The sequence below is a fragment of the Schistosoma haematobium genome, chromosome 2, assembly GCF_000699445.3.
Source record: "Schistosoma haematobium chromosome 2, whole genome shotgun sequence".
In the NCBI taxonomy this organism is placed as follows: Eukaryota; Metazoa; Platyhelminthes; class Trematoda; order Strigeidida; family Schistosomatidae; genus Schistosoma; species Schistosoma haematobium.
The window spans coordinates 22,472,732-22,490,616 of NC_067197.1; the positions used below are offsets into that span (position 1 = coordinate 22,472,732).

Here is a 17,885-nt window from a genome sequence, read left to right on the forward strand (position 1 = left end):
AAGCAGTTCTAATCCTACTACTACTGCACCATCAGTTGATGGTATTGCTAACAGTATCTCCGAGTTTCATTACGATCCAGAATCCAATGTCACGTTTGATATGTAGTTTCGACGTTACGAAGACTTATTCAAATTCGACTTTACTAATCAGGATGATGCTTGGAAGGTCCGCTTGCTGCTTAGAAAGTTGGATCCTAGTGAACTAGACAGTGTCAGCAAGCAGCTAAGTGTAACGTGAAAGTACTGCCGGTCCCATGGCCACAGCCTGAGTATCCCTGGTCCAGGATACATGTCGATTTCGCAGGCCCAACTAATGGAATCACCTATTTAGTCGTTGTTGACGCCTTTTCGAAATGGCCAGAAATCGTTCCCGTCATGCCACCAACGACAAGCCAAACAATGCAACTTTTGACAGAGATGTTCTCCCGCAACGGATTACCGGATATAATCGCATCCGACAATGGTTCGCAATTCACTTCAAGTCAATTTCAAGAATTTTGCAAACGCCTATCGATCAAGCATTTCCGCTCTCCACCTTACCACCCACAGTCAAATGGCCAGGCAGAAAGATTTGTGGATAGATTCAAGAGAGCTCTAATGAAGTCGAAAGGAGAGGGGACGCCAGTAGAAACACTGTAGAATTTCTTGTTTGTTTACCGAACAACACCTAATGATGTGCTACTACAGCAGAAGTCCCCGGCAGAGATCCTGATGGGAAGGAAATTGAGGACGATCCATAATCTGGTGTGCCCAAGAACCAAACCACCACCATCTCAGACCAAATCTCAGAAGCTTCCAGCGTGCGAGGTCTGATGCCCGGTGTTCGTTCGAGACTACAGAGCAAATCATGGTCCTTGGATCGAAGCACGTGTGGTTGGAAGACTAGACCAAGTTATGTACGAGGTAAAGGTGGGAAGAGACACGTGGACTAGACACCGAAACCAACTATGGAAGCGGATAGCCCCAGACCACCCATCAACAGGAGTAAATCTTCCCCTCGACACCTTGCTTGATACTTTCAACTTACCTGCAGCCCCACCACAAGGGGCTCAACAGCAAGCTGATCCCCATCCCAGAAGGTGGCCTCTCTGTCAGCGGCGAACTACAGTCAAGATGCAAGTCCACCCCAGAAAAGTACGCTATTAAAAAGGGGAGGAGTGTTGAGGACAGTATATCCCCAAAATTCACATTTGTAATTTTATCATATCGATTAAGTGTTTAAATATTTGAATGGAAGCCAATTGATGAACTTATCGATTAAATGATTAAATAGCAGTCAATTGGCGAACTTATCGATTAAATATTTGAATGCCTGTCGATTGATGAACTCAATGAGTAATGTTTAAAAACATTTTACTAGGACATTATCGATTATATATATATTCGTATATATACGTTTTAAATTGTGTTTGTGGGCTCGCTCGTTTTCTAGCTGTTTGCAGAATATATTTTCCATACCAAGCTTGGACTTCTCCTTCTAGATAGCGGGGCTGGGACGCATCAATAGCTAGATTACTGGTCTTTGGTCACTGAGTCTTGTTCTCATTCGCAGAGTAAGTGAACTCGTGAAGCTTCAAACCTAACAATTTGGCGACGGTAGTTTTGGAAAGATGAATCCTTCTAAACTTGAATTATTACTCCAGCAGCAGATGAAACTTATTCAAATGTTAGCAGATGCAAAGCTTACGTCTAATCCTCAACCAAGCAGTTCTAATCCTACTACTACTGCACCATCAGTTGATGGTATTGCTAACAGTATCTCCGAGTTTCATTACGATCCAGAATCCAATGTCACGTTTGATATGTAGTTTCGACGTTACGAAGACTTATTCAAATTCGACTTTACTAATCAGAATGATGCTTGGAAGGTCCGCTTGCTGCTTAGAAAGTTGGATCCTAGTGAACTAGACAGTGTCAGCAAGCAGCTAAGTGTAACGTGAAAGTACTGCCGGTCCCATGGCCACAGCCTGAGTATCCCTGGTCCAGGATACATGTCGATTTCGCAGGCCCAACTAATGGAATCACCTATTTAGTCGTTGTTGACGCCTTTTCGAAATGGCCAGAAATCGTTCCCGTCATGCCACCAACGACAAGCCAAACAATGCAACTTTTGACAGAGATGTTCTCCCGCAACGGATTACCGGATATAATCGCATCCGACAATGGTTCGCAATTCACTTCAAGTCAATTTCAAGAATTTTGCAAACGCCTATCGATCAAGCATTTCCGCTCTCCACCTTACCACCCACAGTCAAATGGCCAGGCAGAAAGATTTGTGGATAGATTCAAGAGAGCTCTAATGAAGTCGAAAGGAGAGGGGACGCCAGTAGAAACACTGTAGAATTTCTTGTTTGTTTACCGAACAACACCTAATGATGTGCTACTACAGCAGAAGTCCCCGGCAGAGATCCTGATGGGAAGGAAATTGAGGACGATCCATAATCTGGTGTGCCCAAGAACCAAACCACCACCATCTCAGACCAAATCTCAGAAGCTTCCAGCGTGCGAGGTCTGATGCCCGGTGTTCGTTCGAGACTACAGAGCAAATCATGGTCCTTGGATCGAAGCACGTGTGGTTGGAAGACTAGACCAAGTTATGTACGAGGTAAAGGTGGGAAGAGACACGTGGACTAGACACCGAAACCAACTATGGAAGCGGATAGCCCCAGACCACCCATCAACAGGAGTAAATCTTCCCCTCGACACCTTGCTTGATACTTTCAACTTACCTGCAGCCCCACCACAAGGGGCTCAACAGCAAGCTGATCCCCATCCCAGAAGGTGGCCTCTCTGTCAGCGGCGAACTACAGTCAAGATGCAAGTCCACCCCAGAAAAGTACGCTATTAAAAGGGGAGGAGTGTTGAGGACAGTATATCCCCAAAATTCACATTTGTAATTTTATCATATCGATTAAGTGTTTAAATATTTGAATGGAAGCCAATTGATGAACTTATCGATTAAATGATTAAATAGCAGTCAATTGGCGAACTTATCGATTAAATATTTGAATGCCTGTCGATTGATGAACTCAATGAGTAATGTTTAAAAACATTTTACTAGGACATTATCGATTATATATATATTCGTATATATACGTTTTAAATTGTGTTTGTGGGCTCGCTCGTTTTCTAGCTGTTTGCAGAATATATTTTCCATACCAAGCTTGGACTTCTCCTTCTAGATAGCGGGGCTGGGACGCATCAATAGCTAGATTACTGGTCTTTGGTCACTGAGTCTTGTTCTCATTCGCAGAGTAAGTGAACTCGTGAAGCTTCAAACCTAACAATTTGGCGACGGTAGTTTTGGAAAGATGAATCCTTCTAAACTTGAATTATTACTCCAGCAGCAGATGAAACTTATTCAAATGTTAGCAGATGCAAAGCTTACGTCTAATCCTCAACCAAGCAGTTCTAATCCTACTACTACTGCACCATCAGTTGATGGTATTGCCAACAGTATCTCCGAGTTTCATTACGATCCAGAATCCAATGTCACGTTTGATATGTAGTTTCGACGTTACGAAGATTTATTCAAATTCGACTTTACTAATCAGGATGATGCTTGGAAGGTCCGCTTGCTGCTTAGAAAGTTGGATCCTAGTGAACTAGACAGTGTCAGCAAGCAGCTAAGTGTAACGTGAAAGTACTGCCGGTCCCATGGCCACAGCCTGAGTATCCCTGGTCCAGGATACATGTCGATTTCGCAGGCCCAACTAATGGAATCACCTATTTAGTCGTTGTTGACGCCTTTTCGAAATGGCCAGAAATCGTTCCCGTCATGCCACCAACGACAAGCCAAACAATGCAACTTTTGACAGAGATGTTCTCCCGCAACGGATTACCGGATATAATCGCATCCGACAATGGTTCGCAATTCACTTCAAGTCAATTTCAAGAATTTTGCAAACGCCTATCGATCAAGCATTTCCGCTCTCCACCTTACCACCCACAGTCAAATGGCCAGGCAGAAAGATTTGTGGATAGATTCAAGAGAGCTCTAATGAAGTCGAAAGGAGAGGGGACGCCAGTAGAAACACTGTAGAATTTCTTGTTTGTTTACCGAACAACACCTAATGATGTGCTACTACAGCAGAAGTCCCCGGCAGAGATCCTGATGGGAAGGAAATTGAGGACGATCCATAATCTGGTGTGCCCAAGAACCAAACCACCACCATCTCAGACCAAATCTCAGAAGCTTCCAGCGTGCGAGGTCTGATGCCCGGTGTTCGTTCGAGACTACAGAGCAAATCATGGTCCTTGGATCGAAGCACGTGTGGTTGGAAGACTAGACCAAGTTATGTACGAGGTAAAGGTGGGAAGAGACACGTGGACTAGACACCGAAACCAACTATGGAAGCGGATAGCCCCAGACCACCCATCAACAGGAGTAAATCTTCCCCTCGACACCTTGCTTGATACTTTCAACTTACCTGCAGCCCCACCACAAGGGGCTCAACAGCAAGCTGATCCCCATCCCAGAAGGTGGCCTCTCTGTCAGCGGCGAACTACAGTCAAGATGCAAGTCCACCCCAGAAAAGTACGCTATTAAAAAGGGGAGGAGTGTTGAGGACAGTATATCCCCAAAATTCACATTTGTAATTTTATCATATCGATTAAGTGTTTAAATATTTGAATGGAAGCCAATTGATGAACTTATCGATTAAATGATTAAATAGCAGTCAATTGGCGAACTTATCGATTAAATATTTGAATGCCTGTCGATTGATGAACTCAATGAGTAATGTTTAAAAACATTTTACTAGGACATTATCGATTATATATATATTCGTATATATACGTTTTAAATTGTGTTTGTGGGCTCGCTCGTTTTCTAGCTGTTTGCAGAATATATTTTCCATACCAAGCTTGGACTTCTCCTTCTAGATAGCGGGGCTGGGACGCATCAATAGCTAGATTACTGGTCTTTGGTCACTGAGTCTTGTTCTCATTCGCAGAGTAAGTGAACTCGTGAAGCTTCAAACCTAACAATTTGGCGACGGTAGTTTTGGAAAGATGAATCCTTCTAAACTTGAATTATTACTCCAGCAGCAGATGAAACTTATTCAAATGTTAGCAGATGCAAAGCTTACGTCTAATCCTCAACCAAGCAGTTCTAATCCTACTACTACTGCACCATCAGTTGATGGTATTGCTAACAGTATCTCCGAGTTTCATTACGATCCAGAATCCAATGTCACGTTTGATATGTAGTTTCGACGTTACGAAGACTTATTCAAATTCGACTTTACTAATCAGGATGATGCTTGGAAGGTCCGCTTGCTGCTTAGAAAGTTGGATCCTAGTGAACTAGACAGTGTCAGCAAGCAGCTAAGTGTAACGTGAAAGTACTGCCGGTCCCATGGCCACAGCCTGAGTATCCCTGGTCCAGGATACATGTCGATTTCGCAGGCCCAACTAATGGAATCACCTATTTAGTCGTTGTTGACGCCTTTTCGAAATGGCCAGAAATCGTTCCCGTCATGCCACCAACGACAAGCCAAACAATGCAACTTTTGACAGAGATGTTCTCCCGCAACGGATTACCGGATATAATCGCATCCGACAATGGTTCGCAATTCACTTCAAGTCAATTTCAAGAATTTTGCAAACGCCTATCGATCAAGCATTTCCGCTCTCCACCTTACCACCCACAGTCAAATGGCCAGGCAGAAAGATTTGTGGATAGATTCAAGAGAGCTCTAATGAAGTCGAAAGGAGAGGGGACGCCAGTAGAAACACTGTAGAATTTCTTGTTTGTTTACCGAACAACACCTAATGATGTGCTACTACAGCAGAAGTCCCCGGCAGAGATCCTGATGGGAAGGAAATTGAGGACGATCCATAATCTGGTGTGCCCAAGAACCAAACCACCACCATCTCAGACCAAATCTCAGAAGCTTCCAGCGTACGAGGTCTGATGCCCGGTGTTCGTTCGAGACTACAGAGCAAATCATGGTCCTTGGATCGAAGCACGTGTGGTTGGAAGACTAGACCAAGTTATGTACGAGGTAAAGGTGGGAAGAGACACGTGGACTAGACACCGAAACCAACTATGGAAGCGGATAGCCCCAGACCACCCATCAACAGGAGTAAATCTTCCCCTCGACACCTTGCTTGATACTTTCAACTTACCTGCAGCCCCACCACAAGGGGCTCAACAGCAAGCTGATCCCCATCCCAGAAGGTGGCCTCTCTGTCAGCGGCGAACTACAGTCAAGATGCAAGTCCACCCCAGAAAAGTACGCTATTAAAAGGGGAGGAGTGTTGAGGACAGTATATCCCCAAAATTCACATTTGTAATTTTATCATATCGATTAAGTGTTTAAATATTTGAATGGAAGCCAATTGATGAACTTATCGATTAAATGATTAAATAGCAGTCAATTGGCGAACTTATCGATTAAATATTTGAATGCCTGTCGATTGATGAACTCAATGAGTAATGTTTAAAAACATTTTACTAGGACATTATCGATTATATATATATTCGTATATATACGTTTTAAATTGTGTTTGTGGGCTCGCTCGTTTTCTAGCTGTTTGCAGAATATATTTTCCATACCAAGCTTGGACTTCTCCTTCTAGATAGCGGGGCTGGGACGCATCAATAGCTAGATTACTGGTCTTTGGTCACTGAGTCTTGTTCTCATTCGCAGAGTAAGTGAACTCGTGAAGCTTCAAACCTAACAATTTGGCGACGGTAGTTTTGGAAAGATGAATCCTTCTAAACTTGAATTATTACTCCAGCAGCAGATGAAACTTATTCAAATGTTAGCAGATGCAAAGCTTACGTCTAATCCTCAACCAAGCAGTTCTAATCCTACTACTACTGCACCATCAGTTGATGGTATTGCTAACAGTATCTCCGAGTTTCATTACGATCCAGAATCCAATGTCACGTTTGATATGTAGTTTCGACGTTACGAAGACTTATTCAAATTCGACTTTACTAATCAGGATGATGCTTGGAAGGTCCGCTTGCTGCTTAGAAAGTTGGATCCTAGTGAACTAGACAGTGTCAGCAAGCAGCTAAGTGTAACGTGAAAGTACTGCCGGTCCCATGGCCACAGCCTGAGTATCCCTGGTCCAGGATACATGTCGATTTCGCAGGCCCAACTAATGGAATCACCTATTTAGTCGTTGTTGACGCCTTTTCGAAATGGCCAGAAATCGTTCCCGTCATGCCACCAACGACAAGCCAAACAATGCAACTTTTGACAGAGATGTTCTCCCGCAACGGATTACCGGATATAATCGCATCCGACAATGGTTCGCAATTCACTTCAAGTCAATTTCAAGAATTTTGCAAACGCCTATCGATCAAGCATTTCCGCTCTCCACCTTACCACCCACAGTCAAATGGCCAGGCAGAAAGATTTGTGGATAGATTCAAGAGAGCTCTAATGAAGTCGAAAGGAGAGGGGACGCCAGTAGAAACACTGTAGAATTTCTTGTTTGTTTACCGAACAACACCTAATGATGTGCTACTACAGCAGAAGTCCCCGGCAGAGATCCTGATGGGAAGGAAATTGAGGACGATCCATAATCTGGTGTGCCCAAGAACCAAACCACCACCATCTCAGACCAAATCTCAGAAGCTTCCAGCGTACGAGGTCTGATGCCCGGTGTTCGTTCGAGACTACAGAGCAAATCATGGTCCTTGGATCGAAGCACGTGTGGTTGGAAGACTAGACCAAGTTATGTACGAGGTAAAGGTGGGAAGAGACACGTGGACTAGACACCGAAACCAACTATGGAAGCGGATAGCCCCAGACCACCCATCAACAGGAGTAAATCTTCCCCTCGACACCTTGCTTGATACTTTCAACTTACCTGCAGCCCCACCACAAGGGGCTCAACAGCAAGCTGATCCCCATCCCAGAAGGTGGCCTCTCTGTCAGCGGCGAACTACAGTCAAGATGCAAGTCCACCCCAGAAAAGTACGCTATTAAAAAGGGGAGGAGTGTTGAAGACAGTATATCCCCAAAATTCACATTTGTAATTTTATCATATCGATTAAGTGTTTAAATATTTGAATGGAAGCCAATTGATGAACTTATCGATTAAATGATTAAATAGCAGTCAATTGGCGAACTTATCGATTAAATATTTGAATGCCTGTCGATTGATGAACTCAATGAGTAATGTTTAAAAACATTTTACTAGGACATTATCGATTATATATATATTCGTATATATACGTTTTAAATTGTGTTTGTGGGCTCGCTCGTTTTCTAGCTGTTTGCAGAATATATTTTCCATACCAAGCTTGGACTTCTCCTTCTAGATAGCGGGGCTGGGACGCATCAATAGCTAGATTACTGGTCTTTGGTCACTGAGTCTTGTTCTCATTCGCAGAGTAAGTGAACTCGTGAAGCTTCAAACCTAACAATTTGGCGACGGTAGTTTTGGAAAGATGAATCCTTCTAAACTTGAATTATTACTCCAGCAGCAGATGAAACTTATTCAAATGTTAGCAGATGCAAAGCTTACGTCTAATCCTCAACCAAGCAGTTCTAATCCTACTACTACTGCACCATCAGTTGATGGTATTGCTAACAGTATCTCCGAGTTTCATTACGATCCAGAATCCAATGTCACGTTTGATATGTAGTTTCGACGTTACGAAGACTTATTCAAATTCGACTTTACTAATCAGGATGATGCTTGGAAGGTCCGCTTGCTGCTTAGAAAGTTGGATCCTAGTGAACTAGACAGTGTCAGCAAGCAGCTAAGTGTAACGTGAAAGTACTGCCGGTCCCATGGCCACAGCTTGAGTATCCCTGGTCCAGGATACATGTCGATTTCGCAGGCTCAACTAATGGAATCACCTATTTAGTCGTTGTTGACGCCTTTTCGAAATGGCCAGAAATCGTTCCCGTCATGCCACCAACGACAAGCCAAACAATGCAACTTTTGACAGAGATGTTCTCCCGCAACGGATTACCGGATATAATCTCATCCGACAATGGTTCGCAATTCACTTCAAGTCAATTTCAAGAATTTTGCAAACGCCTATCGATCAAGCATTTCCGCTCTCCACCTTACCACCCACAGTCAAATGGCCAGGCAGAAAGATTTGTGGATAGATTCAAGAGAGCTCTAATGAAGTCGAAAGGAGAGGGGACGCCAGTAGAAACACTGTAGAATTTCTTGTTTGTTTACCGAACAACACCTAATGATGTGCTACTACAGCAGAAGTCCCCGGCAGAGATCCTGATGGGAAGGAAATTGAGGACGATCCATAATCTGGTGTGCCCAAGAACCAAACCACCACCATCTCAGACCAAATCTCAGAAGCTTCCAGCGTACGAGGTCTGATGCCCGGTGTTCGTTCGAGACTACAGAGCAAATCATGGTCCTTGGATCGAAGCACGTGTGGTTGGAAGACTAGACCAAGTTATGTACGAGGTAAAGGTGGGAAGAGACACGTGGACTAGACACCGAAACCAACTATGGAAGCGGATAGCCCCAGACCACCCATCAACAGGAGTAAATCTTCCCCTCGACACCTTGCTTGATACTTTCAACTTACCTGCAGCCCCACCACAAGGGGCTCAACAGCAAGCTGATCCCCATCCCAGAAGGTGGCCTCTCTGTCAGCGGCGAACTACAGTCAAGATGCAAGTCCACCCCAGAAAAGTACGCTATTAAAAAGGGGAGGAGTGTTGAGGACAGTATATCCCCAAAATTCACATTTGTAATTTTATCATATCGATTAAGTGTTTAAATATTTGAATGGAAGCCAATTGATGAACTTATCGATTAAATGATTAAATAGCAGTCAATTGGCGAACTTATCGATTAAATATTTGAATGCCTGTCGATTGATGAACTCAATGAGTAATGTTTAAAAACATTTTACTAGGACATTATCGATTATATATATATTCGTATATATACGTTTTAAATTGTGTTTGTGGGCTCGCTCGTTTTCTAGCTGTTTGCAGAATATATTTTCCATACCAAGCTTGGACTTCTCCTTCTAGATAGCGAGGCTGGGACGCATCAATAGCTAGATTACTGGTCTTTGGTCACTGAGTCTTGTTCTCATTCGCAGAGTAAGTGAACTCGTGAAGCTTCAAACCTAACAATTTGGCGACGGTAGTTTTGGAAAGATGAATCCTTCTAAACTTGAATTATTACTCCAGCAGCAGATGAAACTTATTCAAATGTTAGCAGATGCAAAGCTTACGTCTAATCCTCAACCAAGCAGTTCTAATCCTACTACTACTGCACCATCAGTTGATGGTATTGCTAACAGTATCTCCGAGTTTCATTACGATCCAGAATCCAATGTCACGTTTGATATGCAGTTTCGACGTTACGAAGACTTATTCAAATTCGACTTTACTAATCAGGATGATGCTTGGAAGGTCCGCTTGCTGCTTAGAAAGTTGGATCCTAGTGAACTAGACAGTGTCAGCAAGCAGCTAAGTGTAACGTGAAAGTACTGCCGGTCCCATGGCCACAGCTTGAGTATCCCTGGTCCAGGATACATGTCGATTTCGCAGGCTCAACTAATGGAATCACCTATTTAGTCGTTGTTGACGCCTTTTCGAAATGGCCAGAAATCGTTCCCGTCATGCCACCAACGACAAGCCAAACAATGCAACTTTTGACAGAGATGTTCTCCCGCAACGGATTACCGGATATAATCGCATCCGACAATGGTTCGCAATTCACTTCAAGTCAATTTCAAGAATTTTGCAAACGCCTATCGATCAAGCATTTCCGCTCTCCACCTTACCACCCACAGTCAAATGGCCAGGCAGAAAGATTTGTGGATAGATTCAAGAGAGCTCTAATGAAGTCGAAAGGAGAGGGGACGCCAGTAGAAACACTGTAGAATTTCTTGTTTGTTTACCGAACAACACCTAATGATGTGCTACTACAGCAGAAGTCCCCGGCAGAGATCCTGATGGGAAGGAAATTGAGGACGATCCATAATCTGGTGTGCCCAAGAACCAAACCACCACCATCTCAGACCAAATCTCAGAAGCTTCCAGCGTACGAGGTCTGATGCCCGGTGTTCGTTCGAGACTACAGAGCAAATCATGGTCCTTGGATCGAAGCACGTGTGGTTGGAAGACTAGACCAAGTTATGTACGAGGTAAAGGTGGGAAGAGACACGTGGACTAGACACCGAAACCAACTATGGAAGCGGATAGCCCCAGACCACCCATCAACAGGAGTAAATCTTCCCCTCGACACCTTGCTTGATACTTTCAACTTACCTGCAGCCCCACCACAAGGGGCTCAACAGCAAGCTGATCCCCATCCCAGAAGGTGGCCTCTCTGTCAGCGGCGAACTACAGTCAAGATGCAAGTCCACCCCAGAAAAGTACGCTATTAAAAAGGGGAGGAGTGTTGAGGACAGTATATCCCCAAAATTCACATTTGTAATTTTATCATATCGATTAAGTGTTTAAATATTTGAATGGAAGCCAATTGATGAACTTATCGATTAAATGATTAAATAGCAGTCAATTGGCGAACTTATCGATTAAATATTTGAATGCCTGTCGATTGATGAACTCAATGAGTAATGTTTAAAAACATTTTACTAGGACATTATCGATTATATATATATTCGTATATATACGTTTTAAATTGTGTTTGTGGGCTCGCTCGTTTTCTAGCTGTTTGCAGAATATATTTTCCATACCAAGCTTGGACTTCTCCTTCTAGATAGCGAGGCTGGGACGCATCAATAGCTAGATTACTGGTCTTTGGTCACTGAGTCTTGTTCTCGTTCGCAGAGTAAGTGAACTCGTGATGCTTTAAAGTTATCAGAATGGTGACCATAGATTTGCTTGTTAGGTGATTTACATTATTCACATTTTTCATGAATAAACAAGTTCCATGCCATCGCTCTTTTTGACTGTAGAACGTGTTGTTTATATTTATCTCTGACCGTCTTTTCTATCTTGTTCTCTCTTTTTATGTCACTGATTATCGCTAGTACATACGCTGCTTCCCACACACTTCTTGTTCTCACATATCATCCTCCGCGATAACGAAACTTTAATATAAACCATATCTGCGTTTACAGATCACATATTTACGCGACCAGGCCTAATACACATTATCTTGTATTATATACATCGTACTTTCTATTAATAATTATTTGTTATAATTTTGGACTACGAGACGCGGAACCTGAACACGCTTTCGGCTGACAACTTAAGTCGTGTCTCATATATCAAGCATGTATTTATATATATTACATATTATCCATTATCCTCATACTTTTAGTATCGACTTTTCACTACTTTAATATTGATGTATTCGGTCCACCATAGTCTAAGATCAAGTCATTTTTACAATCAAAAATGTGTCTATAGTATGAGGTTTCAAATCTGTCTTAGCATTTCTACTTAAATCACCTTATGTACTTATAATGATATTGAAGTAGATAAGAAAGATTGGTTCAGTGAAGAGTTCTCTTTTCGGCGAATTTACTTTCAATGTTGTGCAATCGCAAATATATACAAACCTACACATCTGGAGGATATTATTTACAATTATAATACTTCTGTTAGACATGTTGATTAGGGTAGAATAAATAAGGCTATCTTTCACTTTGAAGTAGCACTAAATGTTAAACAGTATGAAGATGCCATAAATATTTGGAGAATGACAACACCTTAACTTGTAACATCTATAATCGAAACGTGCCCCCAACGAAATCAAAAGTCAGAATCGTAGAGGTTTGAAGATATACATGATAGGCTATCAATATATCGAAAACTGAATGATCTAACCTAGCTAGCGGTTGCAGGAGAAGTTGAGCACGGTGTCCCCATTTGCGATCTAGTGCCTCCAGCTAGATGAGTTCATTAAAACTAATGTGGTCAGCATTATATGTTGAAGACTTACAGAGCTATTGATTTTGGAGATTCGTATACCACTACAAGTGGATGGGAAATAATGAAGATCAGAAACTGTCAACGTAGGGTTTATATGAAGATGCCTTAAATCGGGTCAAACCGTCTGCCTGTAGTTTCAATTTCTCGGTTGTCTTTATCTGAAGATTGTCATTGCTGGTTGCTGTCTATTGTTTCCCTTAATAAGTGTAAGGGCACTGTGTGCACTTGCTACGCCATCGACTCCTCTTTTTTCTTCCAGTTCTTTTCACTCTCCCCGCTCTGTGTCTCCTAGTATACAAAGTGTCTTCTGGCTAAACTCAAACCGTTACGTCATAGCTCGGTCATTCGTCCTGATCGTAATAGATCTCTTTTTCCTAGATTCAATAAGTTGTTGCTTCAGCGAACCGGAATTCATTTTTTAAAGATTCTTACACACGATAGGGCGAGTCAGCGCGGATGATGGTTAGGCGATCACATAAGTCACATAGATTCTTCACGTCCTTTGTGAGGTACCTCACAAAAAAAATAAATTTCGACCCAGTACGCGGATCATTAACCTCAGGTCTTGCCTTCACACATCAGTCCTATGATGGTTCAGTCCAGTGATCACACCCTCAACAGCGAATAGAGAGTGCTCGAGCGCTCTTTAGGTTCAGAGTATACAAAGTCAAATGTGACTTCATTCATGTCGTCGAAATATACGGCGCACGGATATTTTGGCTGTTTAAGATTGTCGATCTATACGACGAAGAGGTATGTAACACTTCTGATGATGGTGGGTTCTCTAAGTTGCATGATTTAAATGAAGAACTTTCATTTTTATTCCTGACAATATCTTCGGTCCATAATTCATGTAGAAGTACGCTTTCCATATGCTTCATAAGTGTCATATCAGTTCACTTCTATGGCTCTATTTGTAGTTGGTAGTATTTGTAGGTTTTATGAACTTGATTTACCTTTGTTGGTTGGTCTCTGGCTTCGTAATTAACTAAACCCTTTCTGATGGCCCCAGGGATCGTCTGTATGCATTGAGATCTCAGATACCATAGGATATCAACTCACTGCCAATATCTTCATTTGTGCATGGAGGGTATGTACTCATCGTCCAATGAAATGTTCACAAGTGGTGCAACTCATTTTATAAGCGATGCTACATTTGTCCTATTTTTGTTGTTTTCTGGTTTGCATGGAATGGAATGAAGTGAAATGCTTGTATTACTCCATGGGTGATAGTGACTCCGAAATAGTTCAGGATCCTTGTGGTGATTTCTGAGGCAATTTTTTCATACTGCCAGATGATCTGTTTTTGGGTCTATGGGGTTGGCCTTTCGATGGTATTTTAATGAAGAGGCTATGTCATATGGCAGACAAACTGGGGATGAGTTTCGTAAATTTTCTATAAAGCCAGTGTATAGAAGTGTATTTTGGCTCCTACGGACAGTGTTTCGACGCGACTCCTATTTTAGTTCAGTATTTATTACATATGCCTTGGTTTTCTGTATGCTTGTTCTTCAAAAGCTATCGTGTTTATATTTTTGATCAAACTGTACAAAAATAAGGTATCATTTCACGCTTTTAATTTTCCTGAGATTTTCATATCGTCCAAAATGATGTTGATTAGCTGATGATTTTTACTAATAATCGAACCAAGAAAATGGGTACTTCATGTAGAAGGCAAGATTATTACCCTTTGATGAGAAAAAATCGAAAATATTCAGACCCTGAACCCAATGATCGGTTTCGCTCAAAATATCGTTTCATCCTTCATGGAAAGGCAAGGGAGCCTAAAAGCTATTGAAAAAGAAAACTAACTATTTCTGAGATTCATTTTTTCAGTTGACTACAAAGCACCTAAATCTACTTCATGAAAATGAATGCCTCTTTATATAAAGGATTGTCATTTGAATTAATGGAGCACTTCTACAGATAGGTATATGAAAATCCAGACATACTGGCTTAAAGAGGTTGACGATGTCACAGGTATTCAGTGTTTGACAACGCTTCTACCAGTAACACCTTCTAATATATTTCATTCCCACCCAGAGAAATCAAAAGACAGAGTCGAGGAGATCGGAAGAGTATATTTGGCGATGACCAATATATCGGAATTCTCTCATCTAATCTGGCTAGCGATTGCGGTTGATGTTGAGAACGGCGTTACCACACGTGATCTGGTGCGGATGCCTGACCGAGCGCCTTCAGCTAGATGAGTCCACTAAAACATATGGTCAGCATCCAATGTCGAAAACTTACAGAGCTATTTATTTTGGGGATTTATTTACCGCTACAGATCACTCCCCCTAGTGGGGCAGTGACGACCCTAAGACGTGGCCAGCCAGAAGTTTAAACCCAACGAGTTTGTCGTTGGTAAACACTCTTCTGATAGCTTACTAAGTGTAGCAGCGTCTGGTCGTCTTTCCTTACTATATGGGACCGAGGTACAACATAGTAAAAAAAGAAAGAGTTACAACGAAAATTTCGACTCCTCGTAAACTGCATCGTTCTTTTCCAGCCGTCCTGGGAAAGAAAAAAGAAAGTGTAAGTGCATGTTGAAATACACTCGTATGTGCGTAAAAACACAATGTCGGCGAAACAAAATGGAAAACAAACTCAAGCACACGTAATAGCGTTAAAAAAATGTTTTTTTGTTTTTTGTTTTTTTAAAAAAATATAAATATATAGGCATATTAAAATTGTTTTTTTAAATATAATATATATCGTAAAAAGAAAAGTCGAGATAATATAAAATGTCGAGTAGTGCCTTACGTGCAGTAGTCGTTTAAATGTTCTGGAAATCTTACTCTTCTTCCAGAACGCGTCGTTTTAGGTTTATTTTCAGATACATTCGGAGTATCATCGCTAGTGTTGGTTGTCGGTTGAGGAATTATGAGTGTAGGAGTCGCGTTGTGCGATTGTACCGAAGGAAAGTCGACGTGAATAGGATTTCCTTCTAAATACGCTGCTTTTAAGCGATCGATGCTGATGCTATCGTTGGTTCCGTTCTTATCGACTACATAGTACTTAGATTCACGTTGAAGAACTTTGAAGGGTCCTTCGTATGCTGATTCGAATGGTCGTCGATGCGAGTCTCGACGAACGAAAACGTGTGTACTATATCGTAAGTCAGGTTGAACGAAAACATCAGTTGATTGAGGTCGAGTGGAAGCAGGTTTAACTGAACGCATTGCGTTTGTAAGCCTGTTCGTGTAGGAGGTTAGATCCATGTTCATTGAAGAGAACGAAGGATCCACGAATTCTCCTGGAAGTCGAAGTGTCGTTCCATAAACGAGTTGAGCCGCAGTGTATCCAATGTCAGCTTTCACTGCATTGCGAATACCTAGTAAGACGAGTGGAAGAGCGTCGGTCCACTGTGAAACGCTTGCAGCTGATAGTGAAGCTTTTAGTTGTCGGTGAAAGCGTTCTACCAACCCGTTTGCTTGTGGGTGGTAGGCAGTCGTTCGGAAGCGAGTGGTTCCTAAAAGTGTGGTCAGACGACGGAAAAGATCAGATTCAAACTGACGTCCGCGGTCTGTAGTGATGGTTGAAGGGCAGCCGAAGTTTGCTACCCATCGTTCGACGAATGTGCGGGCCACTGTTTCAGCAGTGATGTCCTTGATAGGTACTGCTTCTGGCCATCGAGTGAAACGGTCTACGCAGGTTAAGAGGTAAGAGTATCCATTTGAATCTGGTAAAGGTCCTACCAAATCCAGATGAACATGGTCGAAACGAGCATCGGGAGTTTTAAACGAGCCTAGGGGACATTTATTGTGTCTGATAACCTTAGATTTTTGGCAGCTTACACAGGAGCGTGCCCACTCCCTCACGTCTTTATTCATGCCAGACCAGCAAAACCTTTCTGCTATAAGCTTGATGGTTGCACGAACACCTGGATGAGAAAGTTTGTGCAATGTATTGAAGACATTGCGTCGATGATGTTTCGGCACGATTGGGCGATCCCTACCTGTAGATGTGTCACAAAGTAAGGTTTCCTTACCTGTTCCCATCTGTTTGATACGTAGTTTAAGTGTTGTGGACGATAACTCGTGCTGAAGATCACTGTCTTCTTTTGAAGCTCGGCGAGTTTCAGAAGGTCGATTCCTTGGAGACTATTCAAGGAAGTTATGCGAGATAAGGCGTCTGCAACTACATTGTTTGCTCCAGAGATGTGTTGAATATCTGAAGTAAACTGCGAAATGTAGTCCAGTTGTCGAGACTCACGGGGAGAGTACTTGTCAGAAGGAGAGCTTAACGAGAAAGTGAGCGGTTTATGGTCCGCAAAAGAGTGAATTCACGGCCTTCGATATAGTGTTGGAAATGCCGTACAGCACAATACATAGCTAGGAGTTCCCTACCGAATGTGCTGTACCTCGATTCGGTGTCTAGCAACCTTCTAGAGAAAAATGCCAAGGGTTGCCAGGAGTTGTTAACCCATTGTCGTAAAACTCCTCCGATTGCCGAGTCGGATGCGTCTACTGCGATGCTAATGGGTGCTCGGGTGTCCTGGTGTGCAAGCATTGTTGCTTTAGCGATCAGTTCCTTAACTGTGGAGAATGCTTTTCGTGCGGTGTCGTCCAAATTAATCGATTTCGCATTTCCACGAAGTTGGTCGGTTAGCGGTTTCATAAGTAATGCGCATTTCGGTATGAAACGTCTATAGAAACTTACGAACCCCTTAAACGTGTGTAATTGCTTGACGGTGCTCGGTTCTGGGTAATCCAGAATGGCCGCCACTTTGGTTCTAAGGGGTCGGATACCTTGAGCATCGATAGTGTGTCCTAGGAAGTCTGCCGAGTCGGTTCCGAATTGGCATTTCTGAACGTTTACAGTAATGCCATGTTTTTGTGGTCGTTCGAAAACAAGATCCAGATGCTTGAGATGTGTTTCTCTGTCCGGACTTGCGATTAGACAGTCGTCAACATACGCATGTACGAAGTTGAGACCTCGAAAAACGTCGTCTATGAATCTTTGGAATGTTTGAGCAGCGTTTCGTAGACCGAAAGGCATTCGCAAAAA

The 17,885-nt window shown here is 42.5% G+C and overlaps 1 protein-coding gene across 1 annotated transcript; it reads left to right on the forward strand.

Moving 5' to 3' along the window:
* Nucleotides 1-4,828: 4,828 nt before the first annotated feature.
* MS3_00006476 (uncharacterized protein) lies at nt 4,829-11,671 on the forward strand. Its single transcript, XM_051214640.1, has one exon. It carries the CDS (start codon nt 10,119-10,121, stop codon nt 10,446-10,448), a length of 330 nt encoding a protein of 109 aa, XP_051067822.1. The 5' UTR covers nt 4,829-10,118; the 3' UTR covers nt 10,449-11,671.
* The last annotated feature ends 6,214 nt before the right edge of the window (nt 11,672-17,885 follow it).

What these genes read in the sequence shown, in the direction of transcription:
- MS3_00006476 (XM_051214640.1), top strand. Translation starts at nt 10,119, where the DNA reads ATGAATCCTTCTAAACTTGAATTATTACTCCAGCAGCAGATGAAACTT.